This window comes from Nanorana parkeri, unplaced genomic scaffold (assembly GCF_000935625.1).
Source record: "Nanorana parkeri isolate BGI_ZX_2015 unplaced genomic scaffold, ASM93562v1 scaffold363, whole genome shotgun sequence".
NCBI lineage: Eukaryota > Metazoa > Chordata > Amphibia > Anura > Dicroglossidae > Nanorana > Nanorana parkeri.
The window spans coordinates 1,122,320-1,149,837 of record NW_017306631.1 but is presented as its reverse complement, the minus strand read 5'-3'; the positions used below and the strand labels follow the sequence as shown (position 1 = coordinate 1,149,837).

Genomic DNA, 27,518 nt, shown 5'->3' with positions numbered 1-27,518 from the left:
TAGCTGTTCACATCTCGTCGCTCAATGTCGCTCAATATCGCTCAATATCGCTTGTAGCTCGTCGCTGGTAGCTTGTCGCTTCTACATGACCCTTTTTTAGAGCGATTTTGAGCGATATTGCTCCTGATTGCATACAGCCCAATAGGAAGATGTCGCTCGTCGCTCAATGTCGCGCGATTTGCATGTCGCTCAGTGTGAATGGGGTCTTACAGCGCTCCTCAGTGACCACACCCTTTAGTGGCCACACCCCCAGTAACCACACCTATTTCGCCCAATATCCACACCATTTAAAGACTCCTATTTTGTTAAGCCGCAAACAAAAATATATTAAAGTATGATAAAAATAAAACTTTTATTCAAAGGTATTAAACGTGTAGGTACAATATAAGCATTATTATCAAATAAAACAACAGAAGGCAAACAATAAATGTCAAACTAAAATAGAGTCTATAAAAATATTGTCGGGTTGTCATGCCGATCCTTTTTTCAAGTAAGCATATCTAGAAAAAGTAAAAATAGAATGCAGAACACAAAACCCAGACTACATGTAAAATGAATGAATTACTATTTGCCTGAATATACGAAAAATGTATTCAGGCACATAATATTTTGTTTGAGAATGTGCGGCGGCCATGTTGGCCACCGGCGTGTTCTGTGAATGCGTGCCACCATCTTGAAGGCAGGGAGCATGACGTTACATGACGCCATGCATGCGTGGCGTCGGGTGACGTCACACGCCGATATAGGCGCCACCATCTTGGTGTATACCTAGATATACACCAAGATGGCGGCGCCAAACACGTGCGGTGTTCTATAACGTCATGCGCCATGCCTCCCGAAGACGCTAGTGGCTAAATCCAAAGTCGCATAAAAATGTGTTTTGTTTGATGAAATGAATGAACGTTTAAGATTTCGTTCATTTCAAATGAAATTAACTGTGGGGGGGGGCAGTTTTCACTTTTGTCAAATATTTTTTTAATTAATTTTTTACTGTTGGGGGGCTACGGGGAAATATTAGGGGTCCAAACAGACCCCTGACATTTCACTTTTAAATAGAAAAGAAATTGAGGACACCAAATCCTCAATTTCGTTTTCAACAGCCTCAGCACTCAATGAATGGGAAGCACTCAGTACAGAGGCTTCCCATTCATTCAGACACTGATAGTGAAATATTTACTATCAATAGTTTTTGAATGGGGAGGAGCCTCTGTACTGAGTGCTTCTCCCTATTGAAGAAATCCTGCACACCCCTAAGGCCGGCCCTGCCCTGCCCGGAGCCTCCATGTGGCTTGAATGACGACCCAGCCTGCACGGCATCAGAGGGGCTCGGGGACCACAAACATTTTCTCATGGACCACCAGTGGTCCACAGACCACCGGTTGAAGACCGATGCGCTAGAGTAATAAGACGATCAGAGCATATGAGTAGGACTTTTTAAAATTCTAAATAAAGCTTGTTAAGTTCATACTGCACGATGAGTGGTTTCTTGCTTTTTTTTATTATGGCACTGTGAGCGGAGATTAACAAAGCAAATTGACTGTGCAGTGGATGTGACGGACCCCCGTACTCAGGATGAGTATATCCGCCGCTGTATTCTTCCTTGCTGAGGAGATATTGCAACCTGAAGATCTTTAGCTCTCAGTTTCCCCAGTCACTGGTTGAGACACAAGTGTAGGGTGAAAAAAACTCTGATTTTTTTGAGCAACTGTGCAACCTTTTATACAGCAAGTGATGAGATCAGATTATAATCCCAACACAATTTTAAAATTAGAAATATTTGTTTTTTTATTAACCCAGTACAGATTTAGTTTTAGTGGAAATGTTGGGAAGTTTTATTGTATTTCTGTGTGCTAATAATTAGTGTATTTTTAGCTAAAATATTGTTTTGATAAATATTTGCACAACTACTACGGAACCTACAAAATCAGTAGCACCATCTTTTTATCCCATCCTTCCTGTACTTTCAGAAAATATATGGTTTGGCTTTTTTTTGGCAAATTCTGAAAGTGGAAAAAAAGTTAAAAGTGCAAAAATGGTCTGACCACCTGAGGTTAAAAGTGGAGTGCAGGTCCTGGCAGTGAAGGGTTAAAGTGTACTTCAGCACAAAATTAGAAAGATTTTAGGGTTTAACATACATGTTAAGTTATTCTTGTTTAGTTTTGACTTTATGCATGGGTTCATTGTTTTGCTGAAAGACTATTTTCAATAGGTTTAGGTTTCTTCCGACTGCATCATGTGCTCATCCAGAATGTCCTTGTTTTGCTCAGGGGGCTACTGCGGAGACCCCCCCCCCCCATGTTACATGGTGGAAATATAACCAGTATCACTATGAATATGGCAGGATAACCATAGAACTCAATGCCACAGGTAAAATTATATAGTATAAGTGCACACATTAGTCAAGTGCAAGTCAAACACTGTTATATTATAGTTATATAAAGCACTTCATGAAAATAGCTGGGCTCCAGCACTAGGATCTTCTGGAATTTGTTCAGATTGCCTTGTCATGAGTCACCCATGGAATGAGTGTAAGCAAACTGCATTAGGTGCTCAATGTGCCAGCCAGCAAGTGGCTATTTTCTGTCAGGAGCTTGAAGCTGTTTGCTACGTGAAAAAAAGGGTTGCGTTGTATTGGAGATGTTTAATTTATTTTGTTTTCAAATCTTTTTATTTTATAACATTAAATATAACACAGATTCTGGGAACCTTCTTTACATCCCGTTCCAATCTTATACTCATTTTAGATCACCAATTAAAATATCAACTATCTTATATTTGATGACAAATATAATACCTTCTTCACCTTTTCTTATCAAGCCAAAAACACAAAAACCAACAACCATCCTTCCTCTCTTACTCTGACCTTTTCTCCCCCAATACTACTTCCCTCTCTCTCCCTCTAATCCATAACCACCTTAATTCTTATAATACCATATCCTCTAAATATATAGCAGAATCCGGAGGCATATCATTTTGGATCCAAGGTTGCCAAACCTTTCTAAATTTCAAAATTGAGTCCTTCAAAAATACAGTAATTTTTCGTTAATCATATCCATGTGTGAAGTTGGGGAGCTCACAGAGCACTCGCACAGCGGGTTTTGCATATAACAAAGGCTTTTATTTTCCTCTGCAGGGCAGCCAAAATGGTAAACACAAATATATACGCTTATCTTCAGCAAAAACTCAAAGTAAAAGTCTGTATCTTCGGCACAAATAACAAAACATAAACATGTCTCATGACTTGTTGTACAAAAGTCCCAAACCTGGGGCAATCCCATCTTAGGAATATTAGTCCTGAAGCACAGCAATCCAACAGGTCTCTCTCACACTAGCCTCCGCTTTTTCACTTTCTCCTCAACTCCCACACTCCTATCTAGGAGTTGAAGTCCTTTTAAACCCCTTCCTGAGACAGGATGGTTAACCCTCTGGTGGCCTTTAAAGGGACCACAACCCACAGAGCGGTGCGATATAACTGCCTTCCAGGACCCATCCTTGCTGTCCTCTACACGTCATTTTATTTTTCACTTGTTGGACAACTGGTAACTCTGACTTCCAAACTCTAGCTATTGTTTGTTTAGCTGCCATAAAGATGAATGTTATCAATCTAAATTTATCTTGCGTAAGGCCTTCTGGTTTTAAGTTTAACAAGGCTTTCCGTGGGTCTTTCCTTAACTTGCTTCCCGTAACTCTATCATATGGTATACCCCCGACCAAAAAAATTAAGTTATGGGCACTTCCACCACATATGAGCCATAGAGTCTTGTTTCCCACATCCTAGAAAGCACAATGCGGAGAAGCCATCTGAGAACTTAGCCAGCTTGGTAGGCAAGCTTCTGGCTTTCATCTATTACCTGGGGCCGTGGAGCTCTTCGTTCTGGCTGGTTGCGTCAGATGTGCATGTGTGGGCTTTCCATGGGATCTCCTCCCCCTCCTGAGGAAGCGCTCGATGTGCAAAACGTGTAGAGAACTAATCCACTCTATAAATACTTCCAGATAAGGCTATTCATTTAATTGACCTGGACCTGTTATCCTCGTTATGTACCATCTATATTGTGTGACACTTAGTCTATTTATTATTATTATTGATGAAATCTTGACATTATCCATCAGGTTTCATGTTTTTGAAATGTTTTTTGCCTAAATCATGGAATTGTTGAGTGGGTTTCACTTTTTGAATTAAAGATAGAATATTAGCCTGATCTAGATCATCACAGCTTGGAGTGATTTTTCCCCAAATATCTAATATTCTGATATTCCCAACCATACGGGTATTTATTCTGTAATAAAGCTTGAGCTTCTTTTGAAAGCACTATAGGCAAAATTTTAGATTTAGAGATATTTACTTGGAGGCCTGAGAGTTTTCAAAACCTTGTAATACTTCTAACCATATTTGGCATAGAGGTAAGGCGGTCGGTAACAAAAAAGATAGTATCGTCAGCAAACAGCGATATTTTATGTTCATAGCCCCCACTTCTAGACCATTTATATTTTAAATCATTACATATTGCTATCGCCAATGGCTCAATGGCCAGTGCAAATAATAACGGAGATAGTGGGCATCCCTGCCATATCCCCCTCTTAAGTTGGAAATTTGGTGACTTAGTGCCCACATTTTATGAAGGTACTTGGATTTCGATGCAGTTCTGAAACCCATTTAATAAAATTTGGACCAAAGCCCCATTTCTGTAAAATGAGAGTAAGGTATGGCCACAAAATGGTATCAAATACTAGAATGCTGTTGGCATTTTGCGATCTTGGGTGCAACATGATTGTCAAGCTTTATTTCCGAAATAGTCACCTGGATTAATTCCTCGAGAACCTTGGGGCTGTTAGTGATGCACAGGAAGAGCACTACCATGAAGACCTCATAACAATGAAACAGTGCTATCAATGGCGATGGGACAAAAATATGATGGTACTGCCCTGAGAAAGTCCACAAATGCCACAGCTCCAAGCGCAAATTCTTGCCTGAATAGGACATATTTGAACTTTACATCCCATCCTTATCCGCTGTTCTGAATCACCTATCATCTTTATGCCGCAATATATGTTAATTTAAAGTAACATTATTAGTGCATACTTATATTTGATTATAATAGATACAATGTTTCAGATTTGACCAGTGGTGATACATATTTTACTCCACACAAGTGATTTTTTTGCCTTTTTTCAAAATGCATATTGTGATGCACCTACACGTTTTTGTGAATACATAAAGAACATCTTTGCCAAGGTGGTTACATACATAGTATTTGAGGTTGAAATAAAGACATTAGTCCATCAAGTCCAACCTATTAGGATCTCATTCTAGGAGTACCTGTACCCCCTGTATATTGCGGTCCCTTAAGAAATCATCCAAAAGTTTCTTGAACAATTCCACATTATTTGCTGAAATCACCGCCTGTGGCAGTGAGTTCCAGACCCTAACTGATCTTACTGTGAAGAAGTGGTTGTTTAAGCCTTATTAAACTGAGTGACCATAAATTCCTCAAAAAGACCATGTCATTATGCAAGAGGTGTCAACATTTCACGAAAAATGTTAATGTTTGTTTTGCAAAATATCTAGAGCTTACAAAGAAAAACTGACTTCAGATTTGGAATTAGCACAATCAAATGGAGTAAGAGCAAGTGCTGGTATCAATGCAACAAAAACTTTGTTACCCAGTGTAATCAATGGTACTCACTTCACCTCTCAGTGGTCATAATGTTATGGCTGATTAGTGCGTATATATTAGAGGTGCTCCGAAATGGAATTTTCAGACCGAAAACCAAAAATTAAAAAAAATTGTCATGCTGTAACCTTTTAAAAAAATGTGTTTTTTATATTTATTTATTTTTGTACTTTACCGTCGGGGGCTCTGGGGAAATATCAAGGGCCTAAACAGACCCCCTGATATTTCCCTTTTAACCCTTTCGCTGCCACCGACGTAAGGCATACGGCGGAACAAAAGTGTTCCCGGCTGGCCAGCTCAGTATGCCTTACGTCGGTGGCATTTACAGTTCTGCTATAAGCTCGTGGTCACTTTAGCGACCATGAGCTTATCGCAGAACTGTTCAGCAGACTGTCCCCTTCAAAATAATAGCTGTCATCAGCGGCTTGAGAGCCGCTGATGACCGCTATTAACGAAAATACCGGGCGCTCCCCTCCCCGCCGACACCGCTGCTGGAGTCTTTCATCCCTGCCTGAAGCTGCTCCATGCAGGGATGAGAGACTCCATGGATCCCCACTGCTGTCCCCCACTTGTAGGGTCTGTGGCAGCGGGGATCCGATGATCCGAGCGTCGGCTGGCCGCAATCCAGGATGACCGAGTGGTGTTCTGATCGGAGCCGCTGTCATCCTGTGAGTTTTCGGATGACAGCGGCTCTGTAGTGTGGCCGAGCGGGGGTTTGTTAAATATCATTGATATTTAACGATCCCTCTGTGCAGAGCAAACACTGGAGAGATCGTCTGATCACTCCGGTGTTTGTAAATAACTGGGGACACATAGTACTATGTGTCCCCAGTTATGAATGAACAGGCTGTGATTTACATCACTTCCTGTTCATTCAAGAATTTATGAATGTGGACTAGCACTCACTACAGAGGCTCCTCCCCTTTCATAAACTGGTGATAGTAAAAATATTTTGCTATCATCAGCTTCTGAATGAAGTTGTGTATTTTTATCGGTTTAATATTAATTTGAGAAACTTTTGGGCATTATCGCACGGCCTACAAACGCAGCAGTTGAAAATCAATGTGAAAAATTGCAAAAATGGCGTGCCCAGCTGAATTGAAAAATGTTTTGGAGGGTTTGGCAGCGAAAGGGTTAAAAAAAGAAAGAGATAGTCTTTAATGCAGCCCCAGCCCTAAATGAACATGAAGCATCTACACTGAGGCCTTGTTCACACCAAATGCAGAGCAGATCTGCATGAGTTTCTGCACACGCAGTGCAGTGGGTTGTGCCGTGTTTTTTTGCAGCGTTTTTGAAGCGTTCCAGGCCGTTTTGGGATTTTTTTTTTTTTAGTTTAAAATGGGCTTTTAGTGCGTTCCAGGCGTTTGCATATTGTAAAATAGGGCCTGCTGCAGTTTTTTTATCTGCTCTGGAACTGAACGCTGCGATGTGAACTGGAGCTAAAAATACCATTGGAATACATTGGATGCAGTTTTGCTCAGGTCTGTAACTGCTCCGCTCTGCACATGCTCCGCGCTTGGTGTGAACAAGGCCTGAGTGTTTGTCCATTCATAAACGGGGGAGATAGTATCAGTTACTATGTCCACAATCATGAATGAACAGGGAGTGATGTAGAGCACTTCCTAATCATAATTGGGGACACATTAAGCATACTATGGCCTGAATTATTTACAATTATTCAATTGTAAATAATTACTTGCAAATATTTACAAATTTTGACTTTGAAGGTTTGGTTATAAACTAGTTGGCTGTTAGGAATCAACACTTATTTTCTAGAGAATTTTTTTAACTGTTTCAGGTTCCGTGTCAAAGACTAATGTAAATCCCACATTCCAATTCACTTTGTACAAATCTGTGTTTGTTAAATATTGACTATATAATAAAATAGTTATAACCGTAATTATAGCCCAATGTTTACTTGGAGAAGAATGGGAAGAACATTACTCGTACATACAGTATAAGATCTCAGATCACACGTACTATAATCAGCTACACTGTCCACAAGCTTTATTATTCAATTCCTTTAAAGGAGAACTATGAGATGAGTGATTTCCACTCACCTCATAGTTCTAGCCGACCTGTGACAATGAGACTGTCACAGGTCGGCTCAGTAGATCGGGAGGTGAGCAAACACATACCGGGTTCTCTCACCTCTCGATCCTGTCACGGCTCTCTGCCATGACAGGGGGAGGTGCTGGATTCCCCTCTCCCCGCTCCGATCTGCCAGCGCTGACTGGCGGAACGGACGGGGGAGGGGGCGGGTACAGGTGGCTCTGCCTCTAGATAGGCAGAGCCAGCTGTCACTCACGCAGCTGGGCGGATCTCGATATCGATGTCGGGATTCGCTGCGGCTGTAGCTCGCGGTATACTGAGCTTAGGGTAATGGGAGGACGCTAGTTTGTGTCCTCCCGTTACCCTAAGGAGAACTATGGGGAAAAACACTGACCCCATAGTTCTCCTTTAAACATTAAAGGTGTTAGATTAACTTGTCAATGTTCTTCAGTCAGTAGACATTGTGTTGCTACAATCCCAGATTTCCTTCTAATGCGTTATTTCATCAAAAGGATCTTTTCAGTCAGTCCTCCCTAAAATATCTTTCTAACCCCAGAATTAGCAATACCTTAGTAAAATTTGAAGGATATAGTTTTAAACTGTGCTGTTAAAAGTGTATGTTAAGGGATTTTTTTCCCTTAGTGTGGGAAAGCCTGAAAATTCAAAATGTTCTCCACAGGAAAGTCTGTCAGACACCAGGGTCGGATGGTAATTAGGCTGTAACTGCTCTCCCCCTCCCTGTTATTATTCATTGTCACACGATCAGTAAACTGCAGCTCTGCCATTCCACACAATACGCTGTCTGGAGGGGGAAGGGGGGCCACTATGAATACTAATGAATGGGAGAGCTCAAACAGAGCTTGCAGAACACAGAGGTATTTCCATGAGAATATGAAGAGGAAAGCTAAGAAAAAAAATTTAGGTTTCTATTTTCATTTACATCAACTGCATATGCTGGCTTTATGTACACTCGGTGTTTATTGCTTGCATAGTTTAAAAAAATACCTCTGCAAAGGTGGAAATGGGCTTTAACCCCTTCATGACTGAGCTAGTGTTCAGTTTCTGTTCATAAATGACTGACACACTTTTTACATTTTTGCTGTGTGATTCTTCCACAGCAGTAATATACTTTCTTACTAAATGTACCCACACGTATTATATATTGTTTTTTAGAGGACAGATAGGGCCATACAATTATATCAAACATGTGTACCTAATGCCTCACTTAGTTTGAATAAAATATAAAAAATGAGGAAAAAAAACTAGAAGAAAACACTGTTTTCACAAGTTTTGATTATAATTTTTTTTTAGAAATTTTTTATAGTAATTATAGTATAAAAATATCTCTCTCTCTTTCTCTTTCTCTCTCTCTCTCTTATATATAATTTTTATTTTCCTAATTTTGTTTTACACTTTAATTTTTTTTACACTTTGTAAAAAAAAAAAGAATAAAAAAAAACGTATTTTTTCTTGTCAGTTTATATCAAGCAGTCACTATGACTGCTTGATAATTAACTTTTTTATTTTTGGCTATTAGGCTGCTCCAAACTTAGGAACAGCTAATAATAACCTTAGAGACTGATCCTGACAGCATGTCAGATTCAGGTTTGATCATGCCTAGACGATCAGAAGTGATACAGTTCAGGCACAGAGGTACATTGTAGCTCTGTGCCTGAAATGTATCATAAACATGGCTATCGAGCTGTCAAAACGAATAGCAGAGAGGGGAGTCACTCTGCTACCTCTCTGCTATTTTCAGCTGTCAAATTCGGGATTGCTATTTAGCGATCTGGTATTTGTATGTAACGGCTTCATTCTTTCATTAATGAAAGAAAGAAGCTTTTACAAAAGCTTAACTATTTCATTAATGAATGCTTAAATACTGAGACATTCATTAATGACTGGTAACTGCTAAGAATCAGTGGTTACCGGCATTACAGAGCCTTAAATAACTCGTCACGTACAGTGTACGTGGCCAGTCATATAGGCACTTTGTGACGGGACGTACAGTATACGTCTCCCGTCAGAAAGGGGTTCAAGTCTTTGCAATTTTACGTTGAAGAATATTATTCTGAAATTGTTAGACAATTTTTAGACGCAGCTTTTCACAGATTTGTGAACCTCTGCCCATCTTTCTTTCTCAGACACACTGACTCTCTAAAGGGTCCCATACACTGCACGATTCTCATACGAGAATCACGGGAAATCCCGCGGTCGTACGATAATCGTGCAGTGTATGGAAGGTGTGCGACCGTTTCTACTGTACGGTCGCACGTCATCCGTCGAACAAGCAGGCTTGAAAACCCGCCGAGAATCGGGTTAGTGGCCTGCTTGTTCGACAACTGCCGTACGGGCCGGTGTGCGCACGCACACACTGCCCGTTTGCAGAGATCCGAAGCACGCCCACTGTCCCAACTTTTTTGAGACGGGTTGCTGCCATGATTTTCAAAATTACCTTATTTTTTCCTAAAATGGTACATTTTCATTGTGAATAAAATATGGGTTTATGAGATTTGCAGATCATTTAATTGTGTTTTTATGTAGATTTTACACAGTGTCCCAACTTTTTCGGAATTGGTGTTGTAGAATTTAACAAACAAAAATAAAACATACAAAATGTTGCAAACAGTGCATACAAGTGTAGAATAACAAACCATCTAGTGGAGATTAACATCTGCACCATAAGGATATCACAAAACAAAAGTTATGTAACAAAACCACGTGAAACAATAGACCAGTTGTGTTCTGGGGGTTGAAAAGAATCAGATGATGCAGTGAAAGGGTGAAAAGCGACTTCCGGTTCCGGCGCCTAATGCAGAGTGAAGAGCTCCCGCACCGCCAGGGCACATTCACATATAAAACCACACTTCAGCTTTACTAACTTCGCCCGAAGCGACCTCCAACAACTCACTACCTCCTGGACAGGCGTTAAGATGGATAAACCCCGCACCAAGGGCACACTGACTCGGAAGAAAAGAGCGCAATATCAGCCCAAGATGGCCGTGATGCCGGGCGGCAGTATCTCTTCGGAGGATGACATGCCTACTACCTCAGACCATTCCTTGATTGCAGCGGAGGTAGCGAAACTGCTCCGCCCGACTATTCAAGAGGCAATCAACAAAGCAGTATCCAAGGGCATCCAATCCCTTCGGCACGACCTCCTGAACCAGGCCCAGAGGATCCCGGAGGCCGAAAATCGTATAACCTCTCTGGAGGACGGAGCGGACGCGTCCTCTTCCCAGCTAGACTCGGCCCAGCGACAGGTGAACCATCTACTAGAACGAGTGGACGACTTGGAAAACAGCTCCCGCTGTAATAATGTGAGTATCCTCGGTTTACCGGAATCGTACCGACAATCGCTACTGCTGTCCATCTGTGCCCAAAACATCCCGGATCTCCTCGGCCTTGATCCGACCTGTAAGGTGGATCGGGCACACCGCGTGGGGCCTGCTAACCCTGATCGGAAAACACAGCGGCAGATTATCGCCCGCTACTTGGATTACAATGATCGCGTGGCAGTCCTCCAGGCCTTTTGCGCCAAAAAGGAGCTCTTTCTAGACGGGCATCGTCTCCTGATCTTTGCGGACTACTCTGCAGAGGTAACCAAGAAGCGTAAAGCATTCAGCAAAGTCTGCACGCTTCTCTACCAGAAGAAAGTCCGGTTTACCCTGCCCTACCCAGCAATTCTAAGATTCCAATCGACAGACGGCTCGCAACAATCCTTCCAGGATCCCACCGAAGCGCAAGTGTTCCTGGACCGAATGGAACCTCCAGCTCCCTCTTTGGAAAGAGATCGATCTCCTCGCCTCCCAAGGCCTGCTACACCGGCACGTAAGACATCAGTGCGTCTCCCTATGACCCCCACAGATTCTCCGTGAGCTAACACCATCGCTCCGGCACCCCTAGTCACCGGGAGGTATTTTTCTACAATCTCCGGAGGGCCCGTGAAGTAGCTGGTATCCTTATTCAGGTTTTTTTTATTTGATTTGTTGTTCTTTCTGTTATATTCGTATATTACATCCTGCTGCAACGGGCCAGGGGAGTGGGAAGGAAAGAAGGGGGTCACGTAGCGTTCTCCCCTCGATGCGGGGGGTTACTCGGCTGTCCCTTCTCCACGCACCTTCCCAGAAGAACCCTAGGTGATCCTGGGCTCAGATAGGCTTTGCCCCTAACGTCTATTACCGGAGGACACAACAGGCTGCACCCAATGGCAGGCCGCACGCAGCTTGTCACCCAGAGGGTCTGGGACTCCCTCATTGGATTGTGCTTTGCGCTGGCATATAGCTCAGATCACAGGTACTCGCTCCTATAGGTAAGGCACCCTTAGCTTTGTGTCCACACCTTCTCCGTTTTTGGGACTTATATTTTTCACTGCTGAAAGTGATCTTGATTGTCTGTTATCCCTGCTAAGGTGGATGGCCCTGGCTTAGCAGAAGCCGGCTTGCTCACTCTGTAGAATCTCTTAAGGAAAAAAGTGACGGACAAAATTTTTTGTTCTGATTGTTTGTTTTTCTGTTTTTATCTTTCAAAGTATTCAGGGGGTCCAGGTCAATTCAAAACTTTTTTTATTATCTTGGAGGATGCTGTGAAGTTTCTCATGGACCATAATCCACAACATTTTTTGTTTGACCAAGTGGAATGGAATTGTTGGTGTTTTCCAAGCCCTAGCTATGGTTATTTTGGCTGGCAACAGAAAGAAAGTAATGAATTTATCCAAAGCTTTAGACAGTCCTGGAATCGGGCAATTCAGCAACACATATTGGGGTTCCAAAAAGGTCTCAATTTGGGGCATTCCTACCATATGTGATCTATCGTGCCCGAGTGTGCACATCCCCTAAAACAATGAGGAGAAACCTCTGGGTATATTCTCGCTAGTCTGGCAGGGACCATATACCACCTAGATAAAACCTTATAATTAGCTTCTATTAGTGAAATATTAAGTAAACCTGATGACACACGGGAACAACATTGATGCCAGACCTCCTGTTTTTAAAGTTGCCTATATGCTGTTTGCATATGTTTTGCATATGGACTGATTCTGATGGACGTAGATTATTAGTTAAAATATCAGCTGATAATAAAATGTACTCATTGCATAACTTTTACCAACTTTTACCAACTCCTCCACGGCTAAAGACTTCCAGGAGACCACTTCATGGATTCAACAAGATGATAACCCTGATAAGATACTGGGTGGAGATTTCAACTCTGTCATGGTATTGGAGGAGGATAGATCAGGGAATGTAAGGAGAAGGTCTAGGGCAGGTAAAGCTTCCGGTACAGGTCTTTTAAACTTGGCTACTACAATAAACCTCACAGATGCCTGGAGGATCCGGAACCCCCGGAGCGTGAGTATACTCACTTCTCAGAGGTTCACAACTCCCTCGCAAGGCTAGACTACTTTCTGGTGACTGATCCAGTGGACTTTCTAGTCAGTGATGTCAAATTGTTCCCTATAGCCATATCTGATCACGCTCCGATTCTGATCCAGCTACATTCTTCTTACCCCTAAGGGGACTCATACATATGGCGATTCCCTTCTCATTTACACTCTGATCCGTCATTCAAAAACATGCTGGTAGAGGCAAGGCGGGAGTATGAGACATTCAATGAAAGGCATATCTCCACACCAAATCTATTCTGGGAAGTGGCTAAGGCTGTTTTGAGAGGAAGACTAATGTCATATGTTGCAGCAAAAAAAAACCATGCGGAATCTTACTTTAATAAAGCGGGGGACAGCAGCGGCAATCCTTGGAGTCACAGATCCCTGCCTGGAGCCGGCAGGAAAATGAGTTGCCGTCTCCAGATGCCGGCAACTCATTTCCCATTGATTTGATTTTCAACTGCTGTGTTGCTAGCGTTTGTAAAAGACCCCCCAAACCATATATTTTCTAAAAGTGCAGGCCCGGTAGAAAAAAAATATGGTGCTACTAAATTTGTAGGCCCTGCGATAATTGCGCAAATATTTCTCAAATTAATAGTAAACCAATAAAAATACACAATTCAATTGATAAAACACACTAAAATCAGTATCTGTACACAAAAAAAATTATTTTCTGACTAAATCTGAAAGATAAAACTGTATTGAGTTAATAACAAATATTTGCAAATTTGTAATTGCGCCTTTTTGGGAAAAGAAAAAAAAATGAAGGTATGCAAAACTGTAAAAAAGCGACTTATGTTAAAAATTGTTCTTACGCTGTGTTGGTGTTTGTGTTGTGATAACATGATTTAATTGCAACACAAGGTATCACAACCGACGACAATGCGTCACAAAGCTTTGCCATTTCGGTATTTTTGTTAATAGCGGTCATCAGCGGCTTGTGAGCCGCTGATGACAGCTATTATTTTGAAGGGCACAGTCTGCTGAACAGTTTTGCTATAAGCTTATGGTCGCTAAATTGACCATGAGCTTACAGCATAACTGTAAATGCCACCAACGTAAGGCATACTGAGCTGGCCAGCTGGGGACACTTTTGTTCCGCCGTATGCCTTACGTCGGTGGCAGCGAAAGGGTTAAGGCGAAATTAGACTTTGAATGGGGGACCAAACAGCAACATTTATACTACCACTCCCAATCTAAGTTAACCTTCCACAAATTTGGCAATAAATCTGGAAAACTATTGGCAAACCTGACCAGACAACGATCACTGAAATCACATATTTCTTCCCTTCGCTCAGAAAACGGGAACGTATCCTCTGATGCAAAACAAATTAACCAAATGTTTGAAAGATTTTACTTCGCTGCCCCTGAAAACATGGAAATGGTTGATGCCTTCCTAGACTCGGTGACATTGCCTACTCTAACGCATGATGATATCATGTTCCTAAACGCTGACATTTCTTTGGAGGAGATCTCGAGGGCTCTCAAGGCCTCCTCCAACGGTAAATCTCCGGGTCTGGATGGCTACACCAATGAATTTTACAAGATGATGTGCGAGCAGGTGCTGCCTACCCTGCACAGTGTTTTCAATGCTATGTGGCAGGGAGGCGAATATTTGAGGACAGGGACAGAGGCGTACATAAAATTGTTACCTAAAGAAGATAGAGAGCCCACTCTCCCAGGGTCCTACCGCCCCATTTCCCTCATAAACACAGACGCAAAGTTGCTATCAAAAATAGTAGCGGATAGACTGGCTACATTGCTGCCACGATTAATTTCGCCCTCCCAAGTAGGATTGGTAAAAGGCCGCTCTGCGGTATCTAATATACGCAAAGTGTTATCGGTCTTGGAACATGCCAAACAACATCCGGCCTCCTCTATAGCCCTAATATCCATCGATGCCGAAAAGGCCTTTGATAGTATTCAATTCCCGTGGCTGTTGGATGTAATGGGATTTTACGGTCCCTTTAAAAACTTTGTGTCTGCGCTATATATGTCCCCATGTGCGCGCATATGCACTCCTGGCTATCTATCTTCGCGCTTCCCACTGCAGAGCGGTACTAGACAAGGCTGTCCCCTTTCACCTTTACTGTTTAACCTTGCCATAGAACCTTTGTCACTATACTTCCAAAACGCCTCAACCATCTCTGGGATACCGTTTCTTTCTTCACAACTTAGGATCATGCTCTTTGCGGACGACATTGTGCTGTTCTCCACTAACCCTCTTAAAGACTTACCACACATCCAGGATGTTTTCAAGAGATTCCAAACATTTTCGGGTTTAACAATCAATACCTCCAAATCTGAGGTTCTCCCCCTTGACCACATCAGCACCGGCCACATTAAGCTCCTCCACAGCTTTTAGTATAGCAAAGTGCTCTATTACATATTTGGGACTCCGTATAGGCAAGGTCCCCTCATCCCTATATAACCTTAATTACCCACCTCTTCTAGACAAAATACGTAATGAATTGACCTCATGGAAAGATTTCCCCCTCTCATTATTTGGTAGGATACATTTGATAAAGATGGTTTCGTTTGCTAGGCTTCTGTATCCTATGCAACCCCTACCTATTTTGCTAAAACATAGAGATATAATGATGTTAAACAAGGCGTTTCTGAATTTTATGTGGCAGGGGAAAAAGGCAAGAATTTCCATGAAAAAATTGTTTTTACCCAAAACCGAAGGGGGCATGGCCTTTCCAAATGTAAGACTATACAACTTAAGTTGCCTTCTCCGTCACTCCATGGACTGGATCAGCTCCTCTTCATATTATTCAAATTTCAACTTGGAATCGGAGATGGTATACCCATGGAGACTCCCATCCCTTCTCCATTGCCCCTTTCCTGCCATACCCCCTCTCCTTCGCACCAATATTTTGGTGCAGGACACAGTGGTGGCCTGGAGGGAAACGCATAAGATACTAAAATTAAACCCCTACTTCTCTCGCCACCTGGGGATTAAAGGCAATCCTTCATTCCCACAAGGGGAGGAATATATGACATACACTAGATGGGAAAGGAAGGGGATTACTAACTTTGTACACCTAATAGAAAACCACACTAACAAATTACTTTCGTTCTCGGCCTTGAGGCTCAGATATCAAGTCCCGGCTGGAGATTTTCTGCATTACTTGCAGGTCGTAAACCACTTTAAAAAACCTAAACCCAGTCTTCATCGTATTGCTGAAACTACGCCCATTGACAGGATGCTATCTACGGGTAGGAGATCCATCTCTGATGTATATGCCTGTCTGAGACAGGCCAATACGCCTTCACTGTCACACTCTAATCTTGCCAAATGGCAAAATGATATCCCTGTAGAGGACATTGTCGAGAAGATTTTGCAGGGGTACCGAAACACATGCTCAGTTATGATAAACGAGCAGTGGAGAGAAACACCGTATTATCCATAGAGCATATTATGCCTTTCAGTTCACACGCAAACAGGATGGTGACTCAGTCTATCTTAATCACTGCCCAAAATGTAAGCTAAAGGCTGCTCCCCTGTTCCACTGTCTGTGGACCTGCCCCCTGATACAATCTTTCTGGATTGCAGTTACTGAGTTTTTGGCATCTGTGGTAGGCCAACAGATCCCAACTAATGCTCTTCTACTGCTGTTTGATTATTGGGATATGCCCACTACATTACATAGACATGATAAGCAGTGGTTAGGCATTTCAATGCTAGCGGCAAGACGATGCATAATGAGAGAATGGCTTTCTCCTACTCCTCCTAATATCCATAGACTCAAAGAGGACCTCCTCAGCTTACTACATTTAGAAAAGCTGGAAGCTGAAACCCAAACAGAGGAGGACAAAAAGATCACGTCCTTCTATAACAGATGGATATCCTTCATCAACATGGTATTTACTGAAGCTGAAAAAGAGAAATTTTTATATCCTTTTAGATATTCTAAGAGCTTCCTACTAGCTAATATAGGAGGGGAAACATAATGTAAACCTGCGAGTCAAAAGGGGAAGGGTCGGTATGGATACGAACCTTGCCAAATTTCTATATCCTTAAATCCTACTCTATATACTTCCATGCGCACAATACCTTATTGGCAAAGTAGACTCAGGAAAGGGGTTAAAAATGTGTACACGAGGGTGCTCTGATGTAATCCCTACCAGAAAAGAAAACTAAAAAACAAAACAAAAAAGAGAACACCTTTGCCATGTATAATAAATTTATTGCATAGGGTACATTTGAGACACAGTGAAATGTTCGGTCACGTTTTTGTTTATCTTTGTTTAGTTTTAGACTGTATTGTTTATTTTTTTTAAATTTCTATTTTTACTACTCTGTACAGTATGGTCGTTAATTTGGGACCTGTGTAATACTCAATGACATTGTGGAATAGGCGAAAATGTTTAATCTCTGCATTAACGGCTGTGATATAGTCATGCTCAAAGGAATGTACAGTGTGATGTATGTTGAAACTTAATAAAGTGTTTTTGAAAAAAAAGAAAGGGTGAAAAGCAGGGTAAGTATTGTTTTTCATAGCAAACATGCGTTCATAAGAGCATTGTGTGTTAATTAAAGAAATCATATCTGTAATATGAGGAGGGGTCGATTGGCGCCATCTATGAATAATCAATAGTTTAGCTGCATATAAAATATAAATGACAATAGTGCCGGCATCAGGTGGGAGGGTTTCAATGGTAATGTTCAAGGCGAGCTCAAGGCAGGGGGAAGAGGGGTGATGGCTTAAATTGTGAGATGACTCAGAAGACTCCATTCCAGAACACACGTAGAGATTTACAGTGCCAAAAGATATGAGCTAATGAGCCAATTTCTCCACAAATTCTCCAGCAAAGTGGAGAGTTGGAACCAGGAAATGTAGATAATTTATAGGGAGTACACTGTAGGAATTTCAGCTGGTTCTTGATGAAGCAGCCGAAATTCGCACACTTCCCTCCGGCATCCTTCGATCAGAGAATCGAAGAAGCTGGATGGAAAATCTTCGACCGAACAATGAAGGCAGCCAGTCAGCTGCCCTCACTGTTCAGGTATTCGGATACCGGTATCCCCACCACTATCGGGATACAAAGCACACAATGGGAGCTTCCTCCATCCACTATAAACTGGTTGAGTGGAAAAATTATAATTGTATATCCAGCTTTACTATCCCATCTTTGTGTTGGACAGTCTTACTGACTAATAATAAGGTGCATAGTCACACTAAAGTTGCTATTTGAATATAAGAGCTCCTCAGGGATGTAGGGCTGCTCTGGAAGGAAACTGTTTTTCCCTGAAGGCACCTTAAAGTGGAACTTTACCCACATCTTCAAAATAACAACAAAGGCACCTTTTATAAATGTTTTGTAATGCCAGTCTACAATCAGATACTTCTAGATAATTGCAGGCTTTTTTTTCTTTGCATACCTTATGCTTCTTTTCTTCCGCATTCTTCTCACAGTGGCCATTTTACCTAAGGGCAGATTAATATATCTCCCTTTACTTCCTGGCACATGTGACTAGAACATGTGACTGCACATCATCTTAGAGGAGAAAAATGCCTTCCCCTGAAATCTCGTGAGATTACAGATGAGCTTTCCCACCGATGTTCTGCTGATGTAACCTCCCCAGGATGCAGTGCTTGGGTATGATTACATAATTTCTGCCAAAGTGTACGAGGAAGTAGAAAAACAAAATTGTAAGTAAAAATGTTTGTTTAATGAAAGTGAGGTGATTTCGCATCAGCAGGTAGGGCTTTGATTCTTAGTCAAAGGGGGTAAAGGTGCCTGCTTTTTATGTCTGCAATGTAACTGCTTTTAAGGTAAAAAAAAAATTGAGATCTCGGATACATTTGAAATAATTTTATAAGTCAGCTTCCTGGCTTTTATACAGTGCTAAAAGATTGCTTTTAGCTGGAGTGATCCTTTAAATGTGGGATATGATAAAATGTAAAACTCAAGTGCAGTCTCCTTGTGCCTACAAACAAAAAATAGAAGTTTTAGTATTATAGATTGCATCTATCCACCTTGCATGTCAAGCGAACCATTAACAGTTTGACATGCAAAACAATAACTGAGGTACAGGCTTTAAATGGTTAAGACAGCCACAATATGTTGGATTGTAGCGGTATTTCCTATAGCTGTGTAAATGGTATGCATGGATTGATTTATGTTTAACCTAAACTTCAAAGGTAACAGTTAACAAATCATGCAAAGCATAGTGAGACATAATGATTGTGTTTTGACAAAAATGTTGAACAATTGCATGTGGTTGTCAGGTCCTTATGAAAGAGTAATTTGAAATCATTCCATCATCCAGGTACCACGGGTTTATTATGTTCTAAAGCATATGCTAAGATTCTCTTCCGAAGTAACAAAGGCTGATGACTGGGCATGAGGCAACTGCTATGTACATTTGTTGTTACAGTCCATATGTGTGTTAAAAGGTGGGTTTGTCTATGGTTTTTTTTCCGCTTTAACTTGTAGCTCTGTGCTGTAAATACACTGAGGGATAAGTCACACCAAAAAATGTGCTTTTGCAATTCTCTTTATACACTAACATGTAATGTGTTAGTGTAACACTGCACTCCTCTTGACAGTGCCCTTTTCTACCCCTTTTCCCGAAAAGGGCCAACACATCTTTATTAACGGGTCATAAAGGGTTAGCATCTTCTTCCTGGATTAAACTACTTCCATTACATGACAAAATCATGTGTATCCTGGTGGCCGAGGTGTATGTTTTATGTTCTTGGATGCGAGTACATGTCTCACATAGGTTCCTTCTCCCACTTCTCACCTGGAGACTTGCTATGAAGTTACAGCTAGCAATAATGTGCCCGTTTGGGAACAGTCCTTGATATTGAATGCATGAAGTTCCCTGAGTCTAATGGGGACAGCAGACAGTGGTAGGGTTACTATACAGTAACAGAAATGTGCAGTATAATGTTCAGCACAGTGTATAAAGTGAAGCAGTGTGAATGATATAATGTATTACAGAATAGAGTGATTTGCAGTATAATGTATAGAGTGGATCAGTGTGGAGTATATAATGTACAGCCAAATGTACAGATTGAAGCAATGTGCAGTAAAATGGACACCATAGTGTACATGGAGTGATGTACAGTATTTAATGTACATCACGGTGTGAAGAGTAGAGGGGCATGCAGACTACTGTACATTGCAATGTACATTAATGGAGTGGTGTGGCACATATAATTTACGACAAAGTGTGCAGAGTGGTATACAGTATGTTTAGCATAATATACAGACTAAATCAGTGTGAAATATACTGTGCAGAGCAATATGCTGTATATTATACAGCATGTTCTACATGGTGGCATGGTTGTGCAGTATTTAGTTTTTCAGGTACTGCACAGTATACAGAGTGGAATGGTATGCAGCATGGCATATAGAGTATAATAGTGTGCCATGTAGAATGTACAGCACATTGTAGAGAATGGAGGGGTATGTCAGCAATGTACAGAGTGAGGAGCATACAGTACAGTATGTCTGAGTCTACATGTGCAGCACAACATACAGCGAAGGGTTTGTGAAATATAAAATGCACAGAGTGCAGAGTGGAGTCACGTGGCATATTGAAAATTCAGTATAGTGTGATGAGCAGAGGTTTGTGGAATGTGGAACATATAGGTCAGTATGCAGAATATAATTGTATATTTAACAGACCCAAAGGTAGCAAATAAAGTAGTTCATTGTTGGGGTCTGCATATATGTTGAGTGAAGCTACAGCCACAACACACTGAAGTAAAGAGGTAGAGGTTAGTCTGAAGGGGTGGAGCTGTGTGCACACCAATGAAATGTGTGCTGACGTAATATTTATGTTGGGGATCTGGGAGCTGTATACTGGTGGCATCAGACACATTATTGATGAGTTTATGTTGCTGTAGCAGTTCCTGTTGAAATTTTTTGAAAATGCCTAAGGCCTTGTTCACACCAAATGCAGAGCAGATCCGGTCAGGTTTCTGCACACGCACGCTAGTCTTTTAGATGCGTTTTTGACGCGTTTTTGATGCGTCCGCGTCGCAAAGGGGGCGGAACCGGCAGGAAATAAAGGAAATAATCAGACGGCCAGGGAGGTTAACATGACTCCAACATCACTAACCCTGCAAGGCAGTGGGGCCACCCGCAAGATGGTAATGGGGTACAGAGAGATTTCAAATGAGCACTCTTGTGCTTTTAACCCTTTTAGGAACTTAAATACGATTGACCATCGTGGAGGCAAGTTCAGGCCACTGGTTTTTCAGGAAATGATCTTCAAGTTGCTAAACATATCGAGTGTACAGTAAAGAACTGATAGAGCACTTGTAGACAATGCAGTCCATGGGTTAGCAAATACAGCTAGAGGGACAAATGTACACTACTAAAACGGTGTACACATACAAACTGTAAAACATCCCATCTAATTGTAGAATTTCTTTACAACCTTCTTTAGATTTACCAAAAGTATGTAATATAAGGACATTTCTAAATTTGTATCCAATCAAGCAGGCTCTTGTACAACATAGTTGATGGTAGATCTAAAGGAGATTGTACAATCAGACTGTATAGTGTATGGCCAGCTAAACAGTATGGCAATTGCCGTAAACATCTGGGATGAGCCATTCCCCCCCATTAGCCCTATGACTGTTGGAGGTACCTGAAGATAGCATGGACCTCAGGAACATGTCTGCTGCCTCTCCCAGCAAAGATCTCATGCTCATCCCTATTCAGGCATTGAAATAGGTCCCTAACGTGACTACCCTTTGGGGGTCCTCCACAGGCCTCTGGGGGTCAGGGGGGTGCTGCATGATATTAAACCTTCAATGTAAAATGTGATATATAGCAGCATACTATAGGACCCACCATGTTCACCCTTTGCTTTCTGCATGCAGCCTGTCATTTCTGTGCAATCTTCATTTTAAATCTCTTTGTACCCCATTACCATCTTACAGCACAACGCAGTGGTGTAAACTGACTTAATAGAAATATGGGCAAATTGCTTTGTCTTTGTGTTGGGACTGCCCTGGGCAAAGGTGCCTATTGTAGTCAAATGCACCTGGTGTAAACAGCCCCTAAAATTGTCAGTTCTTTAGTGCAGGTTGCAAAATAAAGAACAATTATCTTTGTACACTTGTTTTTATTTATACAACATATGATAGTAACTACAGTATAACCTTAATAAAGGAAAAATAATATTTGGAACCAGGCTGTTATTTAGTGTTGAATCAGTTTTCTATTCGTTTTTTAACAGGTTTCAAACAGTCCATAACGGCATTCAATCAGTTTAAAACATGACATCGTAGGACATGGGGTCAAGAGTAAAACATTGTTGGGCCGGTACTGACAACCTAAGGCCGATATACATGGCTTCTTATATCAGTGTACATATCACAAAATGCTAAGGCACATATACGGTACCAGGCTGTTATTTAAGCTGTGCCCTTTCTTTCTTGACCATTGAGGAACACAGGAAATATGATACAGTTGGGTTTTATTGCTGCCTATGGGAGGTTTGGACATAAGCAAAAATAAATATTGTAAGACAGGCCTTCCTTTGCCTTTATTATTTTGCTGAAATTGTTTATTTTTTGCTAGCTTTCCGTTCCACGTGGCTTTTTCCCCTTCTGTGACTATAATCATGATTTCCTCACTATATCACTGCTTGAGCTGGTTTCTATATAGTTGCTATTCTGATTGATGTTTCATCTGCCAAGCTTTAGTGGTTGATGTTCAGGGCTAGCATGTACTGTGACTTTCAGGCACTCGGCTCTGCTTTGTGTTGCTTTACAGTTCTTAGTGTACTGTGTTGGTCCTTTCCAGGTGTGACCCTGTCCCTGAAGACTCAATTTGTGAGGGGATGTTTATTACTAAAGCACCAGTAGCTAACCTACCGTTTACACTGCTAACCGTATTTCAAATTTCTCACCACTGTCCAGGTTTCGGTATGGTAAGGGTTAAGGGTGAGGGACCAAGCACTGATGTAATTCCTCCATTTAATCCTGGAGGAAGCACCATTCCGCTGCCTCTCCTGTTCTTGAAGTACCACGTGGATCTCTAGTCTTTCCACTGCCCACCTACAGTGACTTGTTCACCTTCGGCCACCTAAAACTCTTATGACCACCACTTGCCTAGGTTTGTGAGTAGCTGAGGTCTTAGCTTCAATTGGGGCTAGTTGCATTACTGCTGCATTGGACGCAACATGTCTTTAAGACACAGAGAGGACAGTCCCACTTCCACACGAGACCTCCTAGAGCCTATAATCCCATAATGGTTTTGGGCTTGGTCTCATCAGATGGAACAATTTCAATACAAATTTGTATACTAAATGTGAGATTGTTGTCCATTTAGGGAGTGAGCTTGGAGCAAAATTAGCCAACCTCCAGAAGGAAGGACAGTGTCAGCACACATTCAGAGAGGATTTGAGGATCTACAGTCAGGTGATGCACAAATAAGCTAAATTTTTGTTTATAGGGTACTTGAATGTATTTTTAAGATTTAACTCCGGACTTTATTGTCACTTTAACCACTTGATGACCGGGGTGTTAAAACCCGTTTCCTGTCTAGGCCATTTTTCAATATTCAGCACTGAGGTTTTTTTTACTGACATTTATGCAGTCATGCAACACTGTACTAAAATGAAATTTATATAATTTTTTGGGAACAGATAGAGCTTTCTTTTGGTGCTATTTAATCACCAATGGGGTTTTTTATTTTTTACTATATAAAGAAAAAAGTACCGAAAATAAAAAAAAAACAAAGTTATGTTATGAAATCTGCAGCTCTAAAACATTTATTATTACGCAATTCTTTTCTAAAATATAAAAGATGGGGTCACGGGTAATAGTCACCAAACATGTCAAGCCTTAAAATTGTGTGCGTCCGCGAAATCGCAAAAAACTACCATACCCAAAATTGGCTATAGGCGACCCTTTAAAAGCTTTTACCGCTCGTCAGTTTAGTGTGATTAATGGTACTAGTATTATTGCTCACACTCCCACATTCATGGTGATATGTAACATGTGCTGCACAATGGGCACAGTTGTCATCTTCTCATGTAGGCGCACCCAACACATGTTTGTGTTTGTTTGAGGGGGTGGGAGACTTTAAACATTTTTTTGGGGGAGGGAGGTTTAGTTTTTTTTAATATGTGACTTTATCTTTTTTTTTTTATTTGACTTTAATTTTTTTTAAACCTTTTTTTTTTTACACTCTGAATCCCCCTATTTGATAGCAAATTTACAGCGACAGGTCCTCTTTATGTATACAGAAGGGGTCTTTAAGACCCCCAATGTCACCTATGGACCCCCAAAGAAGCTGATGAAGCAGAGATCTACTTCACCAGCTTGTTTCCGGCTTCTGTAGCCAGAGAATGATAGATGAATGCGGAAGTGATGTAATACACATCACTTCTGCATTCAGACATCGGAGGGGAGATCAGAGGGAGATCATGTGCTGATCCTCCTCCAATCTCTGGTCACAGGGCTGCCATGCCAGTCCGGGGCTCCTACGGGGCACAGCGGAGCCCGGAATCGTCAAAAGTGGGGAGGGGAGCACCTTTTGGTGGGCACAAGGACGTTTAAAAATGTCCACCTGCATCCAGGAAGCCACAGTCAGGCCGTTAAGTACAACGGCTGGACATCAGGTGGTCAGGTAACTATGTGAGCCAGAGCCTTCACTAAATGGAAGAATGGGTTTCCATTCTTTTCCATTATCTCTTGGGCCCTTGTTCTAATTGTAGGCTATCAATGCAACTGGGCCTCTAACTGTCTAATCGGCCGTCGGATGCCTACTATATAATGTGTACTGTTCCCTAAGCTAACACTAGCTAAGGAATTCCAGACCAAAAAGGGCATTGTTCCTTTAAATAATAAAACTGCAAGTGTGCACTGCAACAGAAGATTCACCTGAAAAGACCTAGTCTGTCCTCCCGTTACCCTAAGGAGAACTATGGGGAAAAGCCTTAACCCCATAGTTCTCCTTTAACTCTCATACATCTGAGAAATCACAATTATCTTGCAGTATTCAAATAGCTCAATAATACTGAATCAGAGATAGCTCTGACAGTGATCTCAGGATTCTCACACAGAAATGATGACAATATCATAGAAAGTAAAACTACACAGTTCAGGAACACTTGCCTAATGTATGTCCTTTTTGGTTTGGAGGAACACAGCACAGAATCAGCATGCATTATTTCTCAGTTCCATAACACATGGCATGAGGGCACACTGAATATTACTTCCTGGAAAGCTCATTTTTTTAAATTAACTTTTTTATTAGGCCTGAAGCCTAAAAATCCAAATTGTTCTCCACAGGAAATTAAATCTGACACCGGGTTCAGATTGTAAAGCAGGATGTCAACAGCTGCCCCCTCCCTGTATGATTCTAAGTAACACAATCACTAAACACCAGCTCTACCTTTGCACACTATACACTGTTCATGGGAATATTCATGAACAGGGGTGGAGGAGAGCTCAGAGAGAGCTTGCAAAACACAGAGGCAGCCATTTTCACGGGGATATGATGAGGAAAGCTAACAAAAAATGTATGTTTCTGTGTTCATATACAGCAACTGCTTATGCCTGCTTCATGTGTACATTGCTGGCATATGTTTATTTTTATATTCAATGCAAACGATAACATTAAAATACACTTTATGTCTGTAAACGTAATTTCATTTGGAACGTGTATTAGAGAATATAGAGCTATTTCTGCTGTGCGATATTGGAACTGATCTCTCAAGAATGTATGCATGTATTTTTAATACACATGAGATTTTTCTCTTGAAAAACTGATGTATTATTTTCTGCAGGAGAAGACTTTGCGGTGGTGCAGCAGGAGATTATAATGATGAAGGACTGCAAACACACAAACATCGTGGCATACTTTGGCAGCTACCTGAGGTAGAGTATTCCATGTATCCTATCTAAAGGAGAAATATGGAATGAGTGACATACACCCATCCCAATAGTTAGAGCCACTTCAGCTGTCCCATGTCAGTTCTATTGATTGAGAACTAAGCAATCACATACCGCAGATCACTCAGTTCACAATCTTCTCCTTGCAGAGAGCGGTGACCGTCAGTCACCACTCCCCACAGGGACTCCCTTCCCCCCTCTCTGTTCCTCCAGCGCTGACTGGAGGTACAGTCAGGGGAGGGGGCAGGCACAGCTGTCTCTGCCTCTAGAGAGGCAGAGCCAGCTGTCAGTCAGATAGCGGGATTCATCCCGGCAGTGGTTAAGCTCGCTATATGCTGAGTTTTGGGTCATAGGGGGATGTTTGTAAATGTCCTCCTGTGACGCTAATGAGAACTACGGCCAAAATAGGTTTGGTCATAGTTCTCTTTTAATAAGGGACCAACATAGCTTTGCAAGTTATACAGTCTTAAATGAAGCAGGGACAAATGGTTGTCAGTCCTTGTCCAGTTATCATAATTTAGGGTTTGGGACTTCTTTGATCCTGCTTCTTAAAAGTATACACGAAGTACAAATAAATCAGGCCTCCCCCTGCCATAGTAGTTCAATGTTTGTTGTATACATATATATGTGCATATATGCATATATAAAAGATATGGTGATACAAACAATGTTTCACAACATAGAAAAGTATGAGTCTGAAAATGCTTACTTAAATTCTTGCAATGTTTTAGCTCACCTAGAAGAAATACAAAAATGTCAAGCAAAATTGGAGTTTCTATTTAAATATTCAATAATACCGCGCCCTAATATGTGTGCTAAACGGCAAGGCACTAACACTCACACCAATGTAAAGTAATAATATAAACTCAATCAAAAAGTGCCAAGCTATCAATCCCTAATATTTATAAACACAATTACATATGCAAAATATAAACATATATAGAAAAGAACTAGAATTATAACTCAAAACGTGCTATTGAACAGATGTGCCCATAGGTCAAGTGCTTATATAACAATATTCATCAAAAAAGCATGAAATCAAAATGTGATCTTTCAAAATCTATACAGTTCTTGCATGTTAGAAAGTCTGGTAGTCCCAAAATCCAATAAACATTGAGGTGTCCCAAATGTGAAATCAATAGGTGAATCCTCCACCTCTCCCTGGTAGACAGTGATGTAAACCCATATGGGAGAAGGCTCACCTTCCACTTAGACCCAATGAAACAGGTAACACAGTGCAGATCCTTTTTTTTTTAATGCCAGGAGGGATTTCCCGAATATGGCTCCCAGACGGTTAATTCCTTCTGAAATCTTTCCTCCACTTCTTTCCTCTCACCATAAGGATGGAACTCAGGAAGATAGAAACACACGAACAATAGTGCGTACTGTAACAATGGCTAAAACTTTATTTTAGATTCTTCTTACAGGATAAAAAATTATCAATGCATCCAAAGAACGCTGACTTTTCGTTCCGCGATGTGCAACTGCCTCTGCTCTCCTCAACGTAGATAGCGCCACCCTAAACACATTACG

The 27,518-nt window shown here is 41.3% G+C and overlaps 1 protein-coding gene across 1 annotated transcript in view; it reads left to right on the top strand.

Annotated features, from left to right (window-relative positions):
• MAP4K3 (mitogen-activated protein kinase kinase kinase kinase 3) overlaps positions 1–27,518 on the top strand; it is a 285,095-nt gene that overhangs the window by 22,304 nt on the left and 235,273 nt on the right. Inside the window, exon 3 of the mRNA XM_018558848.1 lies at positions 25,880–25,970. Coding sequence (XP_018414350.1) covers positions 25,880–25,970 — 91 coding nt within the window. The remainder of the gene's footprint in view (positions 1–25,879; positions 25,971–27,518) is intronic.